Below are 27,361 nucleotides of genomic sequence, written 5' to 3'. Positions count from 1 at the left end.
TGCATTATAATAATAATAATAATAATAAATAGTATTATTGTTATTATCATTATTATTATTATTATTATGTGCTTATAACATAATTACAACGAACAAAAAAGTTGTGTAAAAATGTAGTTTATCTATGAGCAAAACTTTTAAAATTCCTGCAAATCCTAGTCAAGAAGGGGGTGGACTACATTCTGCACAACACCAGACTGTCTCAATAATTTCACCCTCCCCTCCAGCAGCTGAAGAGAACCTCCAAACCCACCAGAGCCGCAGCTGCCCGTCCTACAGCATCCCCAGCTTCACAGAAAACTCCTGTGGCCCGGTAAAGCAAACTGTGCACAGCAGTGCAGTGCAGCTCCACTTGGTCACTCTAAGGATTATTCATGAAAAACAGCAAACAGCACAGGCTATTAGGGACAGCTTGACTCAAACTGGTAGAAATCTTTGTGGCTGTGGACTTCAGGGGGACTACCATCGAAACCCAACACTTGCCAGTGTGCAGCAGCACTTCAGCATGCAGGTGATAACGTGCGCATTGTTTACGCTCGTCACCCTCCCTATCAGCACTGCATCTGAGGCTGACTCCTGCCCTGCCGTCTGCGAGTGCTCCGAGTGGAAGACTCTCACTATCTCCTGCTTTGACATTGATATTCTCCCCAGGTTCCCAGCGAGCACGGAGACGCTGTAAGTAGGCGTTCAAAACGCGTCTGTGAAAGTAATCCTGCTGTTTTTGTTTTTTTCTTCGTCCAAGCACTGTGAATGTAAAGTGTTCCTAACCCCGAGGAAAAATCATTATAATAGCATGAATATTCCAAAGTGCACCCAGGGGATCCTGAGACTGTCTATGTTGTTAAGTAGTTATTCTTTCATTTTCAAGGTATCATTTTTGTCTGTTATAGCATTACTGTGATCTGCAGTTGTCTGTGTCACTTGTATTTGACTATTTGTTATTGTAAAGCCTTAAAACATATGAAAAAGAACACTGATATTTTCATTTTTCATGGAGATGCATTTAACAATTACAAGATTAATTGTGAAATAATATGACCCCAGTTTAGTAGGTTTTATTTAAAACAACTCAGTTAAGCCACCTTTATAACCTGAAACTATACAAATAATATAAACAGAACATCTCAAAACACGAGTGAAAACCTCTCTTGGTTTTATATTAAAATTTCATGCTAATCAGTTTTAATGTAATATTTGTTTTTTACACTCTGTCTTAAAATAATCACATCTGCACTGGAATATTTGGAAATCACCTTTATGGCTGGATCTCTATTTGCTGACTAGGCTATCTGTATACCACATCGAGTGTGCCTTTGTCCATAGTTTCTTTTATTTTACTCTGGTAAATCAGCTGTATGACTTTTCGAGATAGGAAGAAGAAAGAAATAATCTTGACACCAACGTCTGAGGAGGGTTTGAGCTACCAAGGTACTGACAGCTTTCAGGTTAGGGTCCTGTATGTGAGACCACTGCATGGCACAAATGTACTGCAGACACCAGGGATGCTCTTTGGTGATAAGAACTGTTTTAACAATCAATAACAGGCTCATATTTCCTCACATAAATTTTTTCACTTTCTGCTTTGACCTTTAAAATGTGCTTCTGTGTGTATCTTGTATTAATTTACAGTGCTAAACCGCCACTGATGATGGTCAATGACAAGAATACTGCTAAAAGCCAATATTCACTCACTTGTTTTCATTTTGCAAAGACAGTGTTTCCTCTAGCATCACTGCCAGCTCAGGCTGCAACTAATCATCATTTTCAGTATCAATTTTCTGCGCACTGCTTTTTCTAAAGCTTGTCTTGTCTGTGACATGGGAAATAAAAGTGGAGTTTACTCCTAATATTTTCTCAGAGACCAATGTGACATCGTTAAATATCTTGCTTTGTCTGGGAAAGTCCTAGTTTAGGAGGGAAGTGAAGCAAAGCTAAGTTACACTAAAAGCTTTATAGTTTGTTGCAATCATGTGCTGACTGTGAAAAGTTAAAAAATAAACTAAAAGTACAAAAGTCATCTTGTTATCTGAGACCCCAATAAAATCTGTCCTGGGAGCCAATGATGTAATTCGTAAGGATCACCTCTGAAAAATGTAGCAGGGCTTTTACATTTCCCAAACTGCTTAAGTAGAGGGTGAAAATTATGCAATAGAGAGCGACCCGTTTGCTGTGGCCTTGACTGATGGAAACACATGCCCCTCAGATGGACTCCATCGCAGATGTGGAAACACTGGAAACATCAGAAAGGGTATTTCCACTGAAATCAGCAAACAGTAACGTTTAATTGTACACGATGTACAGCATTTTAGTAATGACCTGGAACATAATCAAGTGGGCATTTTATAAAATAAAATAATATGCCAGAGACATCAACGGAGAAACATGGTGCTCAAAGAATCTTTGAGATAATTCTGCAACAGCAAAGTGGCAACAGCTTTTTATCACCTTATTTTGGGGTAAAGTCAGAATAACTTTTAGCAGTTTTAATAAGATTTGAGAAGTGATTCTATCCAGGTAGTAACTCCGACCTGGTAAAAACTGAAAGAAAACATTAGTTTAATTAAAAACTTTAAAAAACTACCTCGTTTGTAGAAGGACTTGCGCTGTACTTCAACAGTTACTATACCTAATACTTAATAATGACTTAATATACTTTACTGTGCTATAGGTTATTACTTTGAATGCTTACTATGATTCTCATTTTTGAAGTTTTTCCGCACTTTGGTCTCACAGGTCAGTTGGTTAAAATTCAACAACACTGATGTACTCTCTTTGTCTACCACACGTGTTGGGGCAAGCAAATTATTATAATGTGTCCACTATCATTATACACAAATCTTTTTCTTCTTTTTTCACCCCAGTACTCACTATATAAATATAATTCTTATCTCTTTCAGTTTCATGCTAATTCTAGCATCTATTGCCATTGTTAGAATGGAAATGTTAGCATTTAGGGTAAAGCAGCCTGGTGTAAACACACCTTCTCAGAGTTCTTATCATTTCATGATGGACTTGAAAAATCCACATTTTCTAGTAAGCTATGATATAAAAGGTGATATTTACACCTTATAATTTGGTTATTGATTTGATATTTTAAACTGTTCCTCTTCCAACTATCCCTGATGTAGTGTTCACTAAAGCCCAGGAGAAGGCTCTGCGCTATGCCGTGATAATCCCCATTCCTCACTTCCAGTTACTAGAGCGTCCCTCCATCTCAAAATTCCAAATACTTTGCATTGCCTTCATCAGCACCCATCACATAAAATTACCTCCCCGTCACTGCTTCAATTCATATGTCCACGTGAGTCGATGTCCTCAATGTTCTTCACATTCCTGTTCAGTTTGCCCAGCCTAGCACTGCCAGCGCTCCTGATAAAAATATCTGCCAAATAAGCCCAAAATACACCAGGTATAGAGCGGGATGTTCCAGCAGATGAGGTGTGATAAAGTTAGATTTTCCTATAGCCTAGACAAACACAGAGGAACAAATCCCCCCCAATGCCCTCGTCAGGCCAATACTGTCCACTTTTTGCGACTCCAACTAGGTCCAGCTCTGCGTTTATTTTGGCCTTTCGCCTCATGGCTGCTGCTGCCAGAGATGTCTTTCACCATTTGGTTTTCCTTAGAAACTGTCATGATAGAAATTCAGGAGTTAGACCAATACCATTTACTACATATGTTGCCATTATAACAATGTTATAATAAGGGATGGTACTTATTAAAAATTTGAATTCATTTTAGGGTCAAAACTCAGTTCAAAGCATTCACATTACATGATTTTGAACTGGGAAATTGAAAGTTAAGAATTAAATATTCGTATATGCTTTTTGAAGCATAAAAGAGCTTAATGCCAGGAAATTTAGCTTAAAAGCAGAGGCCAAAATAGAGCTTTTGTACGGTTTATACAACTAAACCATATCATTATTTATATTATTAATATTTTACAGTCTTACGTTATAATTGATGAACCTTTGAACTGCTGGTTTGCAGACCTTGATTTTACTGGACAGAGTTAAGCTGGAGTCGCTGGGGTATTAATTTAGCCATACAATCTGTTCATCTCTGCCAGAAAGCAATCAAGTGTGTTACTTACTCTTCTCAAGCTTTCCTTTGAGAAATTTGTGAAGCTGTGAGCTATGACCTTTTATAAAATGTCCTATTGTGGGTAAAAGCCTTGAAGCTTTTTGTGCTAATTTAGCCATTAGCATAAGAGTTTGGTTAAAGATAGTTTTGTGCGGGACAACGTGTAAAAGTTCCCACAAAACGAAATGGGACTGCAAAGCAGCCGTCTGAGTGCGTGTGTATGCGAGAGTGCACATGTGGATACTTGGAGTTTAGAGTCCTTTGTGTGTGGAGGTTACTCCGTGTGCCACCGGGATTCTGAGAGGTGGAAAGGAAAAGCACAGGCGTGCTGAGAAGCCTGCCTAGCGTGACACCCGCCTGCGTCTGGACGTTGCATTCAAATACAATATTTACCTTTTACAGCACATTTTGCAAACACCCCAAGAGTTCCATTTGCGAATAATTAAGAGGGAAAAACACTTCAATGGAAACGCAGCAGTTCCAGTTCTTCAGAAACCTCAGATTTTATTTATTTTTTTGATCAGAGTTTAAACATGTGACAAGTCAACGTCTAATAAAACAGCCCCTCACAGTGAAATCCTAATGCCGTTTGCTGAATGGTAACAGATGACCACCCTGATTAATGCAAGAGGAGAAAAAACAGGATGTTGAACGTGATGAGATGCGATTAATGGAAACACTGACAATTTACCAGCCATTCATTTCTACCAATGGGTCATGCAGTGGAAATTGTTAGTGGTGCATTAATTTCTGCACGTGTTTATGAGAAAACAAATCACTTTTTTAACAGCGCTTCTATACGTGTCTATTGCAAGACATGACTGAACAAGTAAATGTCAGAAAGCAAGTGTGCAGTGGACACTCTTGCGTTTTTATAGAACTTTTATTTTTTTAAATGATTCCATCTGGAGAAAGGTTTGTAGCAGAATATGTAACAGAGCCTCTCTACCAGCCACCGCACAAAATTAAAGAGCGCTCATAGTAAACACAGCTATGTTGTCAATCGGGCGCTGACACCACTGTGAATTATGTGGCCTCTCCCCACTTCAAAGTCAATTCCCAGCCTGTTTGTTTTTTTAGGTTTTCTATCCAAAATGACAAATTGGGGTAGTAATTCTCTCCTTAAGCCCTTCATGATGGCCTCATCGGTCTTCTCCCTGTACTCCTGAGGGAAAATGCATTCTGGTTGGAGTGTGGCGGTGAAACTGCGTGGTTCTGAGCGGGGTGTTTGGTGTCAGGGTCTGCTCTGTGTCGCTGTGTTTGTTTGAGTTTGTCAGAGCGCGTGCAGAGTGCCGTGCGCCCGTGTTTGCAGACTGACAACCCGGCTCCACGTGCGAGTGTGATGCGGACTCATCGGCCAAATCTCAGCCTCTGAATTAGTCTTTTGTTCCCCTGACGAACCAAAGGTGCGTGAAGATGGTGGCTTTGGCTGAGTCATGTTCTTTTTCCCAAATGCTTGCGTACACTGTTGCTAGTTGAATCAGGATGTGGTGGAACAAACTCTAAATGTGCATCCCATGAGCCTGGAATATAACATGACAGCAACACATGTGGATACCATCTTAATCCCTTTCCTCTATTATTATGTTATGATTCCTAAGTCCACCGCAATAAAGTCTCCAGCAAGGAAAGAAATAACACTTTTTATTTGCAAGGTCATGTGTCCTTAAAGAAAAGGTTGAACATTTTAGGTGATGCCCTGGTGTAAAGATTTAATGATTATTATCACTCATTTATTTCCTATGAAGTAGCGAATTAGTTGATTTATGTCAAAAAGGCTAAACTGCACTTTTTAATAACACATTTCATTTACTAGCACATGTCAACACATTTCTTGTTTCGCAAAAAATGACAACACCCTATCTATTAATGTGCGTGTTTTTTTTTTTAATATATATTGTTGTTCGATGTTCCTGGACATAGTCACCGCCCATTTCGTAGTTTTGTTTAAGCCCCAGTCACATAAGGCTAGCGAGCAGTGGGCGACCCCCTGACAATCACTTTGCCGTTTAAATTTTTTGGCGTTTACTGATTGCTGAAGGTTGCAAAGAGTTTGTCTTGCCAGGTGGTCTCAACTGGTCTCTAGGTAGTCACCAACTGGTTCCTTAAAATATTTTTTGTATACTTTCTCAATAAATCTAGCCTGCTTGATGAGGTACATCGTGACAGGATGACACGTCCCCTCTGAAGAGTCTCAAAAAGATATGTGCCGCCCGCAGATGGAAAAAAGTCTTCCTGTTGAACTACATAAGCGTCAAAGTCGTTCTGACTCTACCAAAAATGCAGGACAACCAACATCCATACCAGCACATAGCTTTCTTGTGACGAATTGATGGTTCCATGGTGTAATGGTTAGCACTCTGGACTTAGAACCTAGCAATCTGAGTTCCAGTCTCAGTGGGACCTGCTTTGTCTGATTGTGTATGTGATGGATTTGAGTTCAGTCTGGGTAAATTGTTGTAGATAGGCATCCATGCATTGACGTTTAAGTAGAACCATGCAAGATGTTTCGCCATGAATGTTTAAAGATATTTCTTTAATAGGCTAATCATCTTCTGGCTAAAGCCTAAAGGCTAAAGTTTATGAATCAAAAAAAGAGAGAGAGAGAAATTCCCATAATCCCATTCTGAAATTATTTCTTATTCTGAAATAATTTCTTTTAGTGTTTTAAATTTCATTTAAAAGATTCTCTCTTTTACAAAATTAAAAAAAATATATATATATATTTAAAATGGTTCAGATTCCATTATTTTCCCCATAACATAAAAAATTGTTTAACCGTTAGCTATTCTTCCACGTGAATCACATACCTTAACAACTTTTTTTTAGTTCTCAGTCTTGGTCTTTTATTTCCTAAGAACTTTCCACCTGTTTTCTTCTCCTTCATGACAACTTACCCATTAGATCTCCTGAACTCTAATGTCTCGCACACTACATTTTCTGAAACATCATAAACACACCCAGACATTGTTTGATTTGGTTGCCAGCTTACATTCATGTCCTTGTTTTCCTTTCTGTTCCTTCAGGGGGGATCTGTTTCCCCATTATCTTCAGAGAAAGCTTTCATCTTTTTCTTTTTTTTCCGGAGACCCGCTAGTATTTGGACTTTATTTGTGATATTGCTTTCTTTCCCTCATTGCCTGTACTGTTTGTTTCCTTCTTTCTTTCAACTGAAATGTGAATATGTAAATAAACTGCTATTTTGGGAAATGTACTCCTGACTTTGCTGCTGACAGAAGATGGGATGGAGGGAATAGAAAGGGATAGCAGATGAGCATCTCTTTTGTGTATAGTTAGCTAAGTGTCAATACTGGAAAAAATAGAGAAAGACTTCTCTGACTTTTACCACAGGTAACAAAACCACCTTTAAATCACTTGTCCAATATATCTTCTATCATTTGTTTAGTCTGTAAAAAAACTGAAGTGTAAAAATAACCACTAAACCAGGCTTTTTCCTTACATCTCTAATCTTTATGCTAAGCTAATTTGAGCTAACTTAGCTTAGCAAAGTGACGTGCTGGCTCTGGCTACTTACTGTAATGCCATTAAATGTAATCTAATCATACAATTACAAAAGAAATCGGTAAAATTGGAATTAAACTTCTTTTGTGACAAAGTAAATATTCATCATTATGGGATTTTTTGTTTGTTTGTTGTTAACCAGATGGCTTTTTGAGACCCGTCTATCATCTGTGCCAGCGGATGCCTTTGCCAATGTGGTCAACATCTCAAGAATGTGAGTGCAGGTTATTCCCCTCACACCCAGCCACCCCTTTCCCTTTTGTCTGTCACCCAAGCAGACGATATGCTCTCTGTTTAGTGTCACCGCTGGCTTCTAATCAGAGCTGAAAGAGCTAATGCGTTCCTGCAATAGGAATGTTTCTCCTTCAACCACAGCAGGGCTTGGACATGGCTTAGGTATTCCAGCAGAGACTTTTGGGTGTAAAGGTGGAGTTTTTGTGCTGAGGTAAAATATACACTTGAGCCTTGATCCTCATCTGCGTCCAAGTCATGCATAAAGAGAGACGGATGTGTGGAGGAGAGGTTTTCTATAAGCCTGAACCACACAAAGGTGCACACGGCCAGCATTTCGACTGACTCTGAACGGGCAGACTTCAGGACAGAAAATCAATAAAATGTCAATTATATTTTCAGATACACAGAGGTGTGTTTTATCAAGTAATTCATAATAACTGTAAAAAAGTAGGTGATTATTTTCAGAGCATGCAGCTGAGTGACTGATGACTAAGTAATGTATATGCGAGGTGCATGCCTGTAAAATTACCCACGACTTTGGAGGCTTTACACAAGGTGGACTTATAAATTCAGGAAAGACTTTCAGGCTTTAGGATGATTTTCAGAGCCACAAACTCATTTGTGAAAACATGTCTTATGTTTCCCCCCTCCTAACACGACCACAGTACCTTCATTCTTTAAAGTCATGTGCTACAAAGAAGTCGTTATGTTGATATCACACAGACAATTTGTCCGATAGCTTTGTTTATTTCTCGTAGATATATATCTGTGGACACGACGCTGCAGAGGCTGGAGAAGCACTCGTTTTACAGCCTGAGGAAAATTACCCACATGTGAGTAACTAAAGGAAAAGGGCACACTCTTTATTGATCTTTATTGATCAAGCTGTTCCATTTGCTCTCTCTCGGGAGAAAAAACTGCTTAATTTTGAACCTTGCCAGCAGCAAATGAAAGCAGGGAAAGACAGGAGCTTATTTCTCCCTTTCACACTGCTCGCCACTTGTAATCAGAGCGCTTTTGCCAGTTCATGAGGCTAAAGAAATAACCCTGTTGTGGGAATACTAAATGCAGATTAGATAAACAATTCAATTCAATGAAATAACTCATTATCTTGGATGTATTTGGTGAGCTACTACTGAGTTCGCTCTAATAACATGTTAGAGCAGAGAGGCTAAACAGCAGCCAGTGTTTGGCTTCTCTGCTCTTTTTCTTCATGCTCCAGCTCTCGTTGAAGCAGCTCAGGGGAAAAAGTCTAGCAAGGTGCACTCTATTCTCAATTATGGGATAGAGATTTATGGCTGAGTGTCTTGTGTGGACCACACACTTTCCAGCAGAACACCTCCCAGCACTTCATATATTACTGCAAGACTTCCTGCTCATGTGAATGATTTGTTCCAAGGTATAGCTCCTGTAACACAGGAGCTTGTGCACATGCCAATTTGTTTCCACTCTTAAAAAACGCGGGCGTGTGCAGTCGTTTGAGACGGAAATTATGATTAACAGCTAGAAAAGTTAATTTGACATGATTTGGATGTCTTTTCTATCCGAGTTTTCCCATTCTTTCCTTATTAGCTGTTGAAATCCAGATATCAAAACACAGACAGAAGTAATAATTCAAGCTACTAGCTGAGCTGTTGTATGTGTGTTCTGGGGGTGTATTTTGGATCTCTGGGGCCTATTTGCCGCTGATTGGTGTGGTGTAGTGCCATCCATAAGATAATAGCATCTCTCTCAGGTTTCCTTCAGGGTCAGACACAAATTAATGCTCTGCTTCCTGTTGGCTGCTTGAGGCCGACAGCAGCTGTGGATCAAGGACTTGCCATTGGAGCTAAGAATTCAGAGGGGGTTGGATAAAGTTTCACTTGTGCCACCATAACATGAAACTACCAGTGCGATGAATACTTGGTTTTTTAGGGAGGTAAAAATGTTGAAATCTCTCAACGCTACACTCGAACTATACTGCTCATATGTAAACTTTCACGCTGCTTCAGTCTGGATATGACTTTTTTATGAAAGTGTAAACTCTTGTTTGGCACAAAGAAAACACAGGTCTTTACCACATAAAGGCTAAAGCTGTGCTAATCAGTATTTTTATTTGAACTATGGTATGAACTCACTGAACTGGAATTCTTTAGCTCACTGCTCTGGCTCATCGTGTGCCTCATGTACAGCTACAGAACTGTGCAAAAGTCCCGAGCCATCCTTCATTCCTTTATGTTTTGGTTCCAAGGAGCAGGACTTTGTTGTAATTTTTAATAGTGTCTTGAGCAATAGTTCTTCAAGCTTTCTTTCAGTGCCTTTCTTTGGACATTGGCTGCTTTTTAAATAATTTTCAGTCCAGTCCTTGTACCTATGAAATCATTCAAGCATAGGCACCTAACTAAAGGGATAAACCAGTGCTGTGTCTACACATAACAGACTTAGCAAGGAAGTCTAAGGAGCTTGGAAAGAAAAGCGTCTGGACTTCTTTCAGTTGCTTGAAGACGTTTCACCTCTCATTGAAGAAGCTCCACATTGGAGAAACCAAACAGCCACTTCATAAGCGCATGGCACAACACGGAAGAGCCACCTCCACAGGACAAGACTCGACTGTCCATCTGCATCTAAAGGTCAAAGGTCACTCTTTCGAGGATGTCAATGTTCACATTTTGGACAGAGAGGACAGAAGACAGAAAGAGGAGTGAAAGAAGCCATCTATGTCCACTTTGAGTGACCATCTTTGAACAGAGGCGGGGCTTACGACACCAACTGTCTGCCATCTATAATCCAGTTTTGAGATCCTTCCCAGACGCCTTAACGCCCACTCACATCTTGGGCCCTGATAGGGTGGGGCCAGGGTTTCACAATGAGCTCACCTGAAACCCTGGCTGATTGTGACCTACACCCTTTTTCACACCTTGGCTCATGTGATTAGGTAGAGGATCATTAGGGCGTCCTTTGTCCTTTAGGGACTCTCCACTATTTGATCCTATAACTGAAGAAGCTTCTCGGATGAGAGGTGAAACATCTTCAAGCAATCTAAAGAAGTCCAGACACTTTTCTTTCCAAGCTCCTTAGACTACGATGACCTGGATGACTGAGAACCTTCACAGACACTCAGCAAGGAAGTGATTTTAAATTGTATCTTTGTTACTAGCAGCCTGTCAGAAAAATGTTTCATTTGTTCTCGTTTCTTTAGCTGAATCTATAAAAAATGTCTGATAGGCATAAAATAGTATGTTTCCACCAACAAGGGAATATCCAATGAAAACATGGCACATCCTGGCATAGTGTATCTTCAAAAATGTAAGGAACTGGGGCAAATGGAGTACAAAGAAAGTGGCAGGCCCAAAACGCTTTTACAGCCGATGAACAGTATCTGAAAGTCATGTCCTTAAGAAAACAGCAAAGACCTGACCCTGGACCTGAGAGATACATCTGGCCCTCCAGCTGTCAGCGAATCTACTGTTCGCCAAAGCCTCATTAGAAATAATCTCAGTGGAAGGGTGGCTGTCAAGAAGCCATTCTGAAGGAGGGGAAACATGGAGAAAATGAGGCGCTATGCCAAATTACACAAGAACTAGACTGAAAATCAAAGAATTCCTCTCCTGACTTGAAATTGTCAAGTCAGGAGAGGAACAGCGCTGACTGTCTGCAACCATCTGTGAACACGGTGGAGGCTCTGTCATGGTTCAGGGCTGCATTTCAGCCTGTGTGGATCCTCACATTTTGATATTGATTTTGATACTCCATGACAGTTATCCCAAACACACTGCCAAAGCAGCCAAAGCATACCTAAATATAACAACACACAATGGAAGACTATCAGTCGTGGACAAAGTCTGAGCCTCAATATTATTTAAGCAGTGAGGTAAATGGTAAATGGCCTGTATTTATACAGCGCTTTACACATCCAGTCATCCACACATTCACACACTGGTGATGGCAGCTACATTGTAACCACAGCCACCCTGGGGCGCACTGACAGAGGCGAGGCTGCCGGACACTGGCGCCACCGGGCCCTCTGACCACCACCAGTAGGCAACGGGTGAAGTGTCTTGCCCAAGGACACAACGACCGAGACTGTCCAAGCCGGGGCTCGAACCAGCAACCTTCCGATTACAAGGCGAACTCCCAACTCTTGAGCCACGATCATTTTGATTTTGCCTTATATACTATTTTTATATTTACATTTGCACATGTAAATAAATCACTGCACCTATTTCCCATTTTCCTAGCAAAATATAAAGAAAGGAGGTGTGGCTGTACAGCATAAGACATAGAGAAACACAGATGGTATAATCAGATCTGTACCATGATTGAGTATTTTTGATCCCCGAAGTCTGGCTTGTTCGACTAGTGTATGAACTGCATGCCATGACTGAGCACAGTTTAAAGGGTGGGCTAGTGTGCAGTATGTATCCTTCAGTCTGGGGTTAAGAAAAGACAGGGGGAAGAGCAGCGGGGGAAATTCTGGGAACCAAAAAACAGAATACAAGTGAATAAAATAATAATAAAAATAATAATAACATTTTGTCAGTGTATTGCAGGTTAGCTGAGAAATTACGTGATAATTTGTAAATGTAGTATTTATAGTTTGTGCTGGTGCCCCCAAGTGGCCAAAAAAAAAAAAATCAATGTGTTTGTCTGTGACCAGAATAACACCTCTTTCTCTTCTCTTGGTTTAAAATGTCATTTTCTCCGTGTTTCATTTATTTTTATGTACAGGCAGAGCTGTTTCCTCTCTGTCATGATTGTGCCGTTTACCTTGGCTATGTAAACCCAGTTCTAGTTTTTACTTAGGCTCGATGCAGCAGCGCAAATTGCACGGTTGACATCACCCGCCAAAGACGCTATGGCTGAACAAAGAAAAGAGGACCACCCACAGAAACACAAACTTGATCGACCAGTAATCCAAGTAAAAAGAAATCAAATCCCCGACCGTGCTGTTTGGTGCATATTTTGGAGTTCAAAGGATAATAAGAAAAACTCTGACTCTTCAGCTTACCTGGTTTCCTCGCCCCACTGAAGTGCTGCCACTCATCAGTTTAGTAGCCAACTTAACAGACTATGGAAAAGTTGTATTTGCTTATTTAACTGCCTCCGATATTTTGCTGTAAGCCCCGAGTTTCTACACAACAGCACTGGGAAGATGAACCTCATCTACCCGGGAACTTTCAATGAGGTTTGCCAGGCGTGTGAAGAAAGGCCAGGATACACGTTCCAGATCACCTCATGGCCTCAGACAGCAGTGAGAAGAGTTCAGTGCAGCACAGGGCGCACCAGAGTAAACACACCAATGAAACACTAATTGGACTTTACTTCCGATCCTGGCTGTCTGCACCAAGTTTCCCTTCTCTTGCTCACTGCATCCACCTTGCTCTGTTCCCTCAGCAGGTCTGAAGATTGTAAAGCGCGTGTGTTTCTGAATCATCATGGCGTCGACACACCTTCGTTTTCTACCTATGCTCTGCATTCGTTTGGATTCAAAGGTGAGCACACTGGCAGCAGCTGACACCTCTCCGTGTTTGCTCTTTCAGTGAGATTCGGAACGCGAAAAGTCTGACCTACATTGACCCAGAAGCCTTTAAACATCTCCCAGAGCTCAAGTACCTGTAAGTACTTTTAGAACAGGTCTTTAAAACGCCAACATTACAGGGAGTGCAGAATTATTAGGCAAGTTGTATTTTTGAGGAATAATTTTATTATTGAACAACAACCATGTTCTCAATGAACCCAAAAAACTCATTAATATCAAAGCTGAATGTTTCTGGAAGTAGTTTTCAGTTTGTTTTTAGTTTTAGCTATTTTAGGGGGATATCTGTGTGTGCAGGTGACTATTACTGTGCAGAATTATTAGGCAACTTAACAAAAAACAAATATATACCCATTTCAATGATTTATTTTTACCAGTGAAACCAATATAACATCTCCACATTCACAAATATACATTTCTGACATTCAAAAACAAAACAAAAACAAATCAGCGACCAATATAGCCACCTTTCTTTGAAAGGACACTCAAAAGCCTGCCATCCATGGATTCTGTCAGTGTTTTGATCTGTTCACCATCAACATTGCATGCAGCAGCAACCACAGCCTCCCAGACACTGTTCAGAGAGGTGTACTGTTTTCCCTCCTTGTAAATCTCACATTTGATGATGGACCACAGGTTCTCAATGGGGTTCAGATCAGGTGAACAAGGAGGCCATGTCATTAGTTTTTCTTCTTTTATACCCTTTCTTGCCAGCCACGCTGTGGAGTACTTGGATGCGTGTGATGGAGCATTGTCCTGCATGAAAATCATGTTTTTCTTGAAGGATGCAGACTTCTTCCTGTACCACTGCTTGAAGAAGGTGTCTTCCAGAAACTGGCAGTAGGACTGGGAGTTGAGCTCGACTCCATCCTCAACCCGAAAAGGCCCCACAAGCTCATCTTTGATGATACCAGCCCAAACCAGTACTCCACCTCCATCTTGCTGGCGTCTGAGTCGGACTGGAGCTCTCTGCCCTTTACCAATCCAGCCACGGGCCCATCCATCTGGCCCATCAAGACTCACTCTCATTTCATCAGTCCATAAAACCTTAGAAAAATCAGTCTTGAGATATTTCTTGGCCCAGTCTTGACGTTTCAGCTTGTGTGTCTTGTTCAGTGGTGGTCGTCTTTCAGCCTTTCTTACCTTGGCCATGTCTCTGAGTATTGCACACCTTGTGCTTTTGGGCACTCCAGTGATGTTGCAGCTCTGAAATATGGCCAAACTGGTGGCAAGTGGCATCTTGGCAGCTGCACGCTTGACTTTTCTCAGTTCATGGGCAGTTATTTTGCGCCTTGGTTTTTCCACACGCTTCTTGTGACCCTGTTGACTATTTTGAATGAAACGCTTGATTGTTCGATGATCACGCTTCAGAAGCTTTGCAATTTTGAGACTGCTGCATCCCTCTGCAAGATATCTCACTATTTTTGACTTTTCTGAGCCCGTCAAGTCCTTCTTTTGACCCATTTTGCCAAAGGAAAGGACGTTGCCTAATAATTATGCACACCTGATATACGGTGTTGATGTCATTAGACCACACCCCTTCTCATTACAGAGATGCACATCACCTAATATGCTTAATTGGTAGTAGGCTTTCGAGCCTATACAGCTTGGAGTAAGACAACATGCATGAAGAGGATGAAGTGGACAAAATACTCATTTGCCTAATAATTCTGCACTCCCTGTAGAATGAAGTCAAAACATGAGGGGGGGGGGATCATTTAAGACATTTTTCCTTTCAGGAGGCCAACGTTTAGCAGTTTGACATGATGTCTTTATTAATGGTTAGCTTCTGTTAAAAAGCCCATTGCCTCTACTTGGCTATTAAAAGCTTATATTTTAAGGACTGTTTATATTAAATGATACAGTCTGTCTTTTCTTTCCTCTCACTTTATGATGCATTTATAATGAATTCAGCAGAGAGTCAATAATGAGAGTAGCATGCATTGCACTTTTAAAGTGGACATATAATGGTTTTCTTTATTTTCTGTCATACATAGTAGACTAGTGAAAGCTCACATGGCCCAAATGTTCAAATAATGAGGTTTGCACCTGTCACAGTAATCCCTGCGAGGTCAGGGTGCTCTAAACACTGTTTCACAGGGTTGTTTTCTGCTCTTGGCGCTGACACCAGTGAGAGTGGATATCTAAAATATGATCATCTCATGCACACAGCCCTGTTTGTATTAAAATCACAGATAGTATAAAAGATGGACACAGCTACTGTGACTCCACCAATTGGTTTCTGAAGTCACGTGTTTCCACCATCAGCATTTTCATTGCAGAAAGCAGGAACGTCTGACTGTGAAACTGCACACTCATTGGCTAATTACTTGTGATGGACGAATCATGCACCAATAAGCGTGTGGCTTCATACCTCAGATAATCTTATATTTTGAATGACTAAAATTTACAAAACAGACTTAACTTTTTATCAATGTTAAAAAGATGTATCCAGTAAGTGTCAGAATAACAACGTTAGATCCACTTCAAAGATAAGGTGACTAATGCCGGCCAACAGCAGCTAACAGTGGAAAGGTTCCCAATATCCTCAACATCCTGTCATCGAAGTGAGTCACTCATCGTTTCGTATCAGAGTCCTTTCACAAAGTTTTACAGCCTCCTCCTGAGCAAACAGACATATTGACAGCCGAGGTAAACAGTGGACATCTAGTGGTGAGATTTTACACACTGTAACTTTAAGGCATTTCCACATTGGCATCGTTTTTCTGACCCGGAAGCTACATCAGTGTTTTATACTGTCTGTAGTTTCAGTCTGTGGGTAGCGAGGGGCAGTTAGCTTAAAGACAGGGAGCTAAAATGAGACAGAGAGTAAAATAAATGGTTTCACCAAAGCACAAAAATCTAGTATCAAGGATGCAAAAACACTATTAGAGCCCAGGAAGTGGATAACGAGCATAGTAGGTCCCCTTTAAAGGTGACCTCTGTGATCAATTACTGATGAATGTAACCTTCTCTGTGCCATTCAGGGGGATTTTCAATACTGGCCTCACTTTCTTCCCTGATTTGAGCAACATCCACTCTAACGACATGAACTTCATCCTGTAAGTTGCTTCTTAAAACTCCTACTTTGAACATCAACACAACTGATTACTATAATATGGTAAATCAATAAGACTTAGAAGGATACTTGGCCATTATCATCTCCTCTCTTTGCTACATTGTTGACAGAATAATGTAGTGTTTTTATTCTGAAAAGTTAGCATCTCATGGTTCGTGGTTATCGTTTGTGTGTCAAAGCAGACCGAATGAAAAGACTGATAATGCTCCTTTGTATTTCACAAAACAAGGCTGGGCAAGTCATTTGGAACACAACCCAGCAGGAATAATGGGAAGCGTGGCCACGATTTTGTGAAATTCTACCACTTTTCTTTGGATTTTTTTTTTTTGTAAGTTATTGACATACAAAATTTGCCAAGTCCTGTGTGTGTGTGTGTGTGTGTGTGTGTGTGCTCGTATCTTATCTGCCTCCCTGGTGTTGTTTAAAATGAGCTCCATCCACAGTCTCATCTCTCTTTGTCCTCACCCACTCAGTCAGCTCCTTTATTTCCTAAATCTAATTTTCCTACCCAGCTGTAACACTTGCGAAACAATCATCAACACCACATTTCTCCCCATGCCACTTTCCAGTGAAAGGCATTTATTTACAACACCACTTCATTTCCTGCCCGTTCTCCGTCTTCCTTTGCAGGGAAATTGTTGATCAGCCCTACATCACCGAGATCCCAGCCAACGCGTTCTGTGGCATCACCAGCGAAGTGCTGACAGTGTGAGCTATATGAACCGCACTCACAGGGGGGCGGGGGGACCACACGCAGATGCACATATATGCTTTGTATTAAAAAAGCTCAATCGCACACCTGATGCAAATCCATATTAATATGTTACGCTTGCATGTAGCCTATAGCAGAAAAACTCTGTAACGTTGTTTTCATCCAAGCAAAAACCTTAAAATAGCCACCAGAGGAAATGGGGGCCGTGCAAAATGACCTCACTTTAAAAACATGTCCTCACCCCGACCTCACTCGAGCTGACAAAGATAGCAAAATCAAGCACAACGGGACAATCACTCTCAACCGCCCACTGACGGGCAATCACATGCATGCGGTTGGATTTGGGAATGAGGGAAGTGAGGTAAATGTTGGGTTTAAGAACCACTAAATTGCACGGACAGACAAGTCTCACCATAAAAAGTGAAACAAGTAGGCCCCACTCATCTGTCACTGGTGCAGAGGAGCGGATGAAGGATCAACATGTGGAAAGTATTTTCATTCACCAGCTTGGTTATTAAACCGAAGGAGACAAGTCCTGATGAGTGCCTTCTCCTTTTTTCTCGATGTTACTATTTATTCCTTTGTTCCAGGATGCTGTATGGAAACGGCTTCAGATCCGTACGACATCATGCCTTCAACGGGACAAAGTTAGATCAAGTGTAAGTATTTCTGGCGACTGAACACCACGCTGAAGTAAAACTGGTATGATTGGTTATAGAGCTGGGAATTTTGGGAAATGTGCTTTTTTCCCATGCCTTCCAGACTTTGATGGTGAATGGTAAGGTAAATATGAAGCTACAGCCAACGCAGTAAAGAACGGAAAGAGTAAGAAAGAATCAGCTTGTCTGCCAGGTTTTAAATTTAAACTGTCCCATTTAAACTTTATAAAAGCTGAAGAGAAACAACAACACTGGTACTGTTTCATTTGTTTCCTTCTGTTTCCAGCCTTTAGGCCAAATTCAAGATAACCGGCTGCTGGCTTGAGCTTCACTGGCACCTGTTTGGGGAGAGTGTAGTTTTTGCCCCTACGTTTTCTAGTTTTTACTAGTTTTGAGGAGGATACACTCGCTGCATGTGTGTGATAGTAACTGCTCAAAAGGTATCTTGAGATGAATCCAGACGAGTCAGGGTTGGTACTGTGAGACAGATGCTCCTCAGTGCAGTATTTCTTTTTTAACCTTTCCATGTGAAATGCACATTTCAAAATAAAAGAAAATACAGCCTCTGTCTCATCTCGATATTGCCATCTCTTCTGCTTGTACTGAAGGCACTTTTGCGAATGATACCTTCAATTTCATTGCTTAGCAACAAGCTCCACCAGCAGCAGCATCTCCTAATCAGACACAACTCATCTGAACCTGTGAGGCTGATTTCCAGGTGCCTCCACACTGTTGTTTTTTTTAAACTCCTTCCAAGAACTGTTTAGCTGAAGCAGCTCTCACATTAGTTTCTCCTGCTAGTTTTTTTTTCATCAGGTGGCCTTATGTGGTTTTCACCACACAAAGTGATCAGTTTAAACTCTTTGAAAAAGTCTATCCTGGGTGCTGGTGTATCTCACTGGGATGAGCAGGCGACCATGTGCCGCATGTCTTTCTCTCTCTCCCTCTGCTTTCCTGTCACTCTTCACTGTATCTCTCGAAAAGGCCAAAAGATTGTTATCCTTCTCACTCTTAGTCAGGGCCTTTTATGTGCACTGATATAGTAAACTGGAGTTGTATTTATTAATATCTGTGCTGCTACAGTAATAATGTTCACACCACAGTGCCATGTGTCATGGTGAGAGACAGAGGCACAGCATGACTGAATGTTAGCGTCTCACAGGAAACAGAGACAATGACTGAAACAGTTACATCAACATGTCCATCTGAGATAATATCCTGAAAAAAAGATGTTTTGTTGAATGTGCACTTTTCTTAAGGTTAGCCATCATCTGCTTTCTAAGTGAACCCCTCATTAAATGAGAAGAACAATTTAACAAGAAAAAAAACTTTTAAAGAGAGTGGGGTTCTTCCCTGGACCCTGGTTGTCTTGGCTGGTGTCCTTCCGGGGCTTTGGGTCTATTCGCTGTGCCTTGGCTCCTGTGGTGCTGTGGGCTCCTCTTCCTGGCTGTCCAGGATGAGCTGTGTGGGCCCTGCTGGGTCTCAGTGGGCATTCCTGCATGTTTCGGGCTCGACACCCTGGTGTCCACTGCAGCTTGGTGTTCCCTGTATGTTTTGGTCCTCTGGGGTGTCTGGGCTCCCGATTTAGGTGGCCTTATTTGGAGTGGGGATGTCCTCACAGCATGGAGCACCACAATGCATGCTGTTGTTTTCTCTTAGTTCTCTGTTCTTGCTCGAGGGTTTTGGTTTCTGGATTTCATTGTGCTGCATTTGGTTTTCTTTGAAGGTAGATGGTTTTTGGGTGGGATGTTGGTGAGGACTTTGCACACATGTTCACAAGAGGGGAAAAAGGCCTTAAGATGTATCTGAAGAATACAAGGTGACGGATGTCTCAACCTGTAGCTGGTGGCGCATGTGACATCATCCTGCTATCTGTTCCACCTGTCAGCACTTTACTGAAGCCCAAAGAAAGAAAAACAAAGAAACAAAGGGATGTGGGTTTGGACCTTAGATGTGATGGTTAAAGGGATAAAAGGTCTAGGAATTCATTAATGCTGATAGATAACCAAACACCCCTAACTCTGTGTTAGACCTCTGTGTTTACACAGAGTTAACAGGCACCGGAAACACTGGAACGCCACCAGCCATCCAACCCACTGGGTTGGATGAACAGCTGTTAGTGTGTTAGGCAAAGAAACAACAGTGATTACTTAAATTATTACTAAAATATTGAGAAGCTAAAGAAACCTTCTTAACTCTGACCAACAAAGCAAAAAAACTTTTCCCATCACTTTCAGACACTATCACACTGAATAATCAAAACAATGATTTAAGAGCTTTTTTAAAAGTCTTTTTTATCGTATCTGGGTAACTATCTGTCACTGGGGCCCTGAAACAGTTTATTGGCCCTCTATTTCCCCACAAATTAGATTATGCAGCATTTTGCCTGGGTTAAACACTTTCTGACATCTGGGATGTCTATTTCCTTACCCAGAATTGCACTACAGAAGGATCATAGTTGGGCCTTCTCATATGCACTCAAAAAGTCCAGCTCTTGATTAGCAAGGAGGAGCTCTCACGGGGAAATATGCTTCCAAATGTGTCTATCAGGAAGTCTGCATTAAGAGTGGCCTTCTCCCAAATACTCAGTGACACGAGTCCTCAGGCTTGTAGAAATCTATTTCATGCTCCTGCATTCAATAACCTCATAAATCACCGAGCAGAGAAAAGGTAACAATATCGCCTTTTCCCTCCTTGTCGCAACATGTTTTCTGCTTTTCACCTCTGGTCCAGAATCCTGCATAGTCAGGATATGAGATATTAATGATATTAATCTAAGACCCCTCTCCTCTTTTACAACACCTACACTCAAGTCCAGGTCCTTATAACAGCCCAATTAAGCCATTGGTCGGTAACTAGTGAGTCTTACCACACGGGTGTTTGTGTTGGCGCCTGATCTGCGCTGAGGGGAGAACTGATCCCAGCACAGCCTGACCAAGACAAACACATCCCTCACATGTCTATTATCCTTATTAGATTTAAGGGATTCAGGGAGATGTGCACAAGGGTGAGAAGTAGGTAGCGTCAAACCGTATACTTTCGAATTTAAATCAACAATGCAAGTGAGACGTTTTCTGTGATGTTTTGACCCTAAAGACAAGAGAAATATGACCCCGCACCTCACCTTTGTCAGTCTGACTTCAACATGCAGGTTTTCTTTGTCTCGAAAAAACGTAATTTTGTGCTTTCCTGTCCAGCGACCTTCACAGGAATAAGTATTTAACCGAGATGGATGACAGATGTTTTGCGGGAACCATCAGCGGCCCCATTCTCCTGTGAGTACCTGAAAATTTGAGCCACTCTCATCAACTCCTTGTACTTCTACACACTTATATTATATTATTTTTTTATTATTGCATATTATTTTATTGCATATTGATAACATAGACTGTATATAAAAGATGGACATGACGTCAGCCATTTATTTCTGGTCTCCAGATTCTTCTAAATGATCAATATTTATATTTTTGCTGTTGTCATGTTGTTTTGTCGAAGCCAAAAGTGAGAATATTTATAAAGGAGGGAGTGTAAATACCACAAACACAGTCAAGAAATGTACTTCAATTATTAAAATTAGCAAAGGCAAAATAAAAAAAGCACAATCAGCTACAGCAGCCCTATTATTAAAGCAGCCTCACCTCTACTTTTAAGCCTTACATCACTCCCACCCCTGCAGTTGTTGCTAAAGGGGAAATGAGGTGTACATAAAACTCCCAGAGTTGATTCTGTTCATCTGGACGTAGAGTTTTCAGTGGGAGAAATGTTTCATCACTCATCCAAGTGACTTCTTCAGTCTGAAATCTTTTTGGGATTTCCTTACCTGAATGATTGAGCATGTTTTGACTTCTTCTCTGTTCCTGTGTTAGCGCAGATGTAGAGGTTTTATCTGCCACCTGCACCATAACGATGAGCATAAATGGAATCAAAGCGACCACGCTGCAGGCATACTGGGGACTTCAGAGAACTGTGCATAAACACATACCTGCAAATTGCAATGAACTAAATCAGTGTTGTCAAGTAGATGGGGCCAAAATTCCTCTACAGCAGGGGTGTCAAACTCAAATACACAGTGGGCCAAAATTCAAAACTGGAACAAGGTCGCTAACATTAATATTTATTGAAAAATAAATCTTCCTCCAGATTTAAGAATGAATCTCTTCTTATGGACTCAAACAAGTTTTGCTGAAAAACTGAATATGGAACAAGCAAAGCTTAATACTAAACAATATATATTAGCTGTATAATACCAGTAGGCCAGCTCTAATAGTAATTTGGTATGGCTTCGCCGGCCAAATGTAATTAGGCTGCGGGCCAAATTTGGCCCGCGGGCCAGAGTTTGACACCTATGCGCTACAGCAATGTAAAAGACTGATAAAGTCATACAGAAAATGGTTACCTTTCATTTTTAAAGGTGATTCTACCAGCTCCTGAATCGTAGAGTCTACGTAGGTTTTCACACTTTTCTTCTGTTTCTGGATAAATAAGGACATATCCTGATACTGAAACTTTTAGAACTGGCGATAATGTTAACAGACCTCTCTGCACTGAATCATACTTGTTATTAATCTCTGCGCTTTCTGTTTTATATCGCTGTAGGTTTTAAAACATGAAAAGACAGAACAACAAAGATTAGAAAATACACCCACAGCAAACCGTTTTGAGGGATATTTAGCACTAGCCCTGTTTAAGAAGTTACTGAAAGTAAGTCCAGTTAGAGTTCAGCAATGTGCTCATTCACAGTGTGTGGACTAGATGAGACATGTCTGTGAAACAGGACAGAGGAAAAATCGTTCCTCCACAGCTGTGCTTTTCACCAGGAAACCTGACACGCATTGTGTGCGAGCATGTGATGGAGAGACTTCCGATGTTTCTCTGATACTGTTTTCTTTTTTGCTGTGACCTCATATATAAGGACATTTGATGCAAACACCTTTAACCACAGCTATCTGGTTGCTGTTGTGGCTCGGCTCTAGCTGCTAAGTGTCTGCTAAGGTAAACTGGTTTTGTGTGCAGGTATTCTTCCTCTATTCCACTGAGGAACATGTCCTGAGTTAGGTCACCTCCATGAGGTCATGAGCGAAACATCTGGAAATGACAAAATCAGACCAACACTCTCAGGGTCTGCGCTGCTCTTTTGTTATTGTTTCCTTTTCTTAAAACGGCGTTTCACAACGAGCCCCACGAGAGAGACCAGAGGACAGAGAGGAGTGGAGAGCAAACGGGACTAAAAAAAGAACAAATGAACTCTTAGAAAACATCTGATTTAATTAAATGAATCGATGACTTGGAGCAATGTAGGGTTAGGAAACTACAGCAAAACGGAGCTTGGACTCTACTTGGCCCGTGGAGGGGGGGCGTGTCCGGCACTGTAGGTTGGAATGTCCTGATAACAGGATCACGCAGGATGTTGGTGAAATTGTCAATTCCCTGGATGTCTTCGTCCCGAGGAGGTTGAGCTGGCTTTGGCATGACAGCTGAGTGCGAGAAATACCGCGTGTAATTACTTAAAGATGATGGGCTAAGGAGTTCACTCCAGGAAACAGATGCAGGGTGTTGTTTAATCCATCCGTGAGCTCGCTGGTCTCATCATGTCTAGCTTTTTTTTGCTCAAAGTATGTCTGTTCCAAAGTCTGGACTTGAAAGTCACCGAATGTTGTTCTTTCACTTTGTGAGATTAAAGTATTGTGCTTGGTATTATTTTAGCATGCTTGTGTTATGGGATACAGATTTTTTACCTGCATGTTATCAGCTGTATCACGGATGTAGCCTCATTTGCAGCCTCTGAGCTCATAATGTGTTATTTGGTAGTTCCATTTTCAAAGTGTTATCCAAGACGCGGCTGCATCACCTCTCGAGTAACCTCATAGCCCCACAGATGTGTGGGATTTTTGTGGGGGAAAACAATGTTTAAATCCCATATTTTCCACAGACTGTGGACCTAATGTAAATTCCAGCAAAGAAAAGCAGCAGCAGAGTGGAAATATAGCAAATATTTGAGATATCGAAGGTACCTTTGAAAACAGAGCCCACCATTGGGCAAGAGCATTTGTTTGGCCTTCTCCCCAACTGTTTCTGAATCGTCTGTGCTGTGTGACTGACTTGCATCCCTCACACTCTCCCATCATGACCAGTCTGCCACTAATAAGGTCAAAATCTAAATCTATGGCGATCCCTTCGATACACCCAAGTGTTAAATCTCCTCTGTAAGCCTCTTTGCAACCCACCTACACCTCAGTTCCTCCTTTTCATGTCATGTCTGTTGTAATCAATGTCAAATCTTTTGTCTTGCTGCTTATTTCTCCATCTTGTGCATGTGGAAAGCTGAGAAGGTCCGAGAAGATAACGTGCCAACAAATATAAATTACTGCAGATGGAAATAACCATTTTCTTTTGGCTAATGATTCTGAGGTCTTTTATTCCCCACCTGTCTTTCAGAGACGTGTCCCAAACAGGGATCACCTCCCTGCCAACCACAGGGATGGACTCTGTCCGGGAGCTGAAGGCACGTGATGCCTGGGCCCTCAAGAAACTGCCACCCATCAAGACCTTTAAGCACCTCACCGTCGCCAACCTGACGTACCCGAGCCACTGCTGCGGCTTCAAAAACCTTAAAAAGAAGCGAGGGTGCGTTTCGTCAGTTCTTATTTTTTGTAGCTGGTGAAGTGGAGTGTAGAAGGCAGCATGAAAAATGTAGTCCTTGAATTTCGTGTATTTGGATGATCCGCCACAGCGAGCGGCAGCAGCTGCACTTGCATGATGTAGATGTTGGCAGGGATTGAATCAACTCTCCTGACGTGTTTACCTATAATTCATTACAGTGCTTCCATAATTAGTGTCACTCACTGCTGTTATTGTAGGAATGAGGTCGAGCCAGACTGGTAATGGCTCTCAAAACAGGATTCCCTTTTCCTTCAAGTGGATATAAAGATGACTGCATCATTATTTTATGGGCTCAATGTTCTGTGCGTTTGTCTGCATGTGTTTTTCAGCTTTTTGGAGTACATCATCTGCAACCTTACTGCTTTGTACGACCAGCATCAAAAGCGCTCCGTGGGGCCCCTGCGCATGCCGTCCCTCCAGGAGGACAGTGTTGTGGAAACACTCCCAGACCGGGAGCTAAAAGACGGGGGTCACAGAGAGTCCCAGCAAGATTGGAAGAGCGGCGACTTCCACGGCAGCCTGCACTACCACGCCTACTTTGGAGGCCACCCAGATGAGGATGTGGGTTTCGGAGAGACCCTAAAGAACCCCCAGGAGGACAACAGTCAGGAGTTTGACAGTCGTTACGACTATGTGGTGTGCGAGGAGGGAGAGGAGGTGGCGTGCGCACCGGCACCCGATGAGTTCAATCCTTGTGAGGACATAATGGGTTTTGGCTTCCTGCGGGTGTCTGTGTGGTTTGTGAGCTTGCTGGCTGTTCTGGGAAACGTGGTGGTGCTCCTGGTGCTCCTGACCAGCCACTACAAGCTCTCAGTCTCCCGGTTCCTCATGTGTCACCTGGCCTTTGCAGATCTGTGCATGGGGATTTACCTGCTGCTCATTGCCTCTGTAGACCTCCATACGCGCGCCGAATACTTCAACCACGCCATAGACTGGCAGACGGGCCCTGGCTGTGGACTTGCTGGGTTTTTCACAGTCTTCGCCAGCGAGCTGTCCGTCTACACCTTGACGGCGATCACTCTGGAGAGGTGGTACGCCATCACCTTTGCCATGCGGCTGGATCGCAAGCTGCACCTGCACCACGCAGCGGCTGTCATGCTAGGCGGCTGGGTCTTCTGCATCCTCCTGGCCTTGCTCCCACTGGTCGGCGTGAGCAGTTACCAGAAGGTCAGCATCTGCCTCCCCATGGACACCGAGTCCGCAGCGGCTCAGATCTACATCATGTCAGTGCTCGTCCTCAACATCTTAGCATTTTTCATCATCTGTGCTTGCTACTTCAAGATCTACTGCACGGTGCATAACCCTCACTACCACTCCGGATCCAAGGATACCAACATTGCCAAGCGCATGGCTGTCCTCATCTTCACTGACTTCTTGTGCATGGCGCCAATTTCCTTCTACGCCATATCAGCTGTGCTGGACCGGCCGCTCATCACCGTGTCCAACTCCAAGATTTTATTGGTGCTCTTCTACCCGCTCAATTCCTGTGCCAACCCGTTCCTCTATGCCATCTTCACTAAAGCCTTCAGGGGAGACATATTCATCCTTCTCAGTAAGGTGGGCCTGTGTCAGCAGCGAGCACAGCTGTTCAGAGGCCAGACGGTCTCGTCAAAGGGCAGCAGCGGGACATCTCAGATAAGGAGAGACAAGGATAAAAGTCGCAAAGGAGGGAGCATAGGCCAGGAAGAAGTGCCTATCCACCTGAAAAGGTCCGCAGGACATACCTACCACCAAGCAATCAGCCAACAGAAGAATCCTGAAGAGAGCCAGAGGTTGGACACATGAGGCCGGCTCAAGGCAGTAACATAAGACAGGCTCAGGTGAGAGAGGAGAGACCTTGAAGTGTTCGGATATTTAACAGACAGCTCCAGCATCCTGTATCTGCTTCAGCTTTCAGGCTGAGTTCAGCTGTTTTCACAATTTCGCCTGTGATGATTTTATGGTTCCAGTTGTTGGAGAATATCAAGTGTCACGGAAATACGAGCCTGACTTCATCTCACTTTTAGTCCTTTGCAGAATAGAGATCATTTTAAGGGGAAAGAAATGGCAGGATTAACACTCATTTATATGTTTTCAGTATCTTAATTATACTTTGAGGCTGATACCAAATGTGTGGCACAATCTGGCACTGAGACAGGCAAATATTACTCATTATCTGACGTATTTCAGCTTCCAGTGACACGAAGCTCTTTCTGAGGAACTCTGTTTATATGTGGTTATCGTGTTCAAGGACAGCCTGCTGGCTCAGTGCCGTTCAGTGGAAACTAAACCCAGTTTGTAAAAAAACGGATTTTTAAATCCATTTTATTAATACCTCTGAATATACTATAAATGTATGATTTAGAACAGAACACAGCCTATTGCTATTTTTTTGCATTTCTTGTCAAACTACATTTGGTGATTACAGTAATTTACTGTGATGTTGGAAAGTTTTTTTTTTTACAAAAAGTGCATTTATTTGCTTATACCAACAACAAACTGATGTATCACTTAATTAGATTTATAAAATATCTGTTTACTTTTGCTCCATGTGTGATTTACTTTAACTTTACCAAATGTTCGGTCGCTAACTCGTTCAGAAACCCCCTCCAAAAAACTAACATCTCACATCGAACCATGTGATCCAAAAACAAGACCTATTTGGATTATTGGCAGTTTCTGCAAATCACACACTGGTATGTTAATCACTAATGCATACTGTTAAAGCTGTGTGTCTCCTTTGGAATGTCGTGGTTGTTTTTCCAGCATTATTGTGGTATTTTTCCATCCCTGTGTGGAAACCAGTGACTTCTACAATCAGCGGGGAGCTTAAAGCTAGCATACCTAAGACCCATGTGAACCTCTGTGATGCTGAGCTGTTAGGCATTAAAGGAAACCTTCTGCTAATAGTGGCTAAA

The 27,361-nt window shown here is 41.9% G+C and overlaps 1 protein-coding gene across 1 annotated transcript; it reads left to right on the top strand.

The window, feature by feature from the left end:
• The first annotated feature begins 174 nt into the window (after nucleotides 1–174).
• tshr (thyroid stimulating hormone receptor) lies at nucleotides 175–27,361 on the top strand. Its single transcript, XM_084952506.1, has 10 exons — nucleotides 175–675; nucleotides 7,748–7,819; nucleotides 8,598–8,672; nucleotides 13,359–13,433; nucleotides 16,342–16,416; nucleotides 17,064–17,141; nucleotides 17,736–17,804; nucleotides 21,002–21,079; nucleotides 24,240–24,428; nucleotides 24,794–27,361. Exons 1-10 carry the CDS (start codon nucleotides 506–508, stop codon nucleotides 26,247–26,249), a joined length of 2,337 nt encoding a protein of 778 aa, XP_084808632.1. The 5' UTR covers nucleotides 175–505; the 3' UTR covers nucleotides 26,250–27,361.

This window comes from Perissodus microlepis, chromosome 15, assembly GCF_051167445.1.
Source record: "Perissodus microlepis isolate ML-2025 ecotype Zambia chromosome 15, ASM5116744v1, whole genome shotgun sequence".
Classification (NCBI taxonomy): Eukaryota; Metazoa; Chordata; class Actinopteri; order Cichliformes; family Cichlidae; genus Perissodus; species Perissodus microlepis.
This window is presented reverse-complemented; position numbering and strand designations above follow the sequence as displayed.

Bases quoted from the DNA above. Each gene is read 5' to 3' on its own strand.
- tshr (XM_084952506.1), top strand. From the start codon at position 506: ATGCAGGTGATAACGTGCGCATTGTTTACGCTCGTCACCCTCCCTATC. The intron at 676-7,747 runs GTAAGTAGGCGT...GTTGTTAACCAG, and splicing joins CCAGCGAGCACGGAGACGCT to ATGGCTTTTTGAGACCCGTC. The intron at 17,805-21,001 runs GTAAGTATTTCT...TTTCCTGTCCAG, and splicing joins GGGACAAAGTTAGATCAAGT to CGACCTTCACAGGAATAAGT.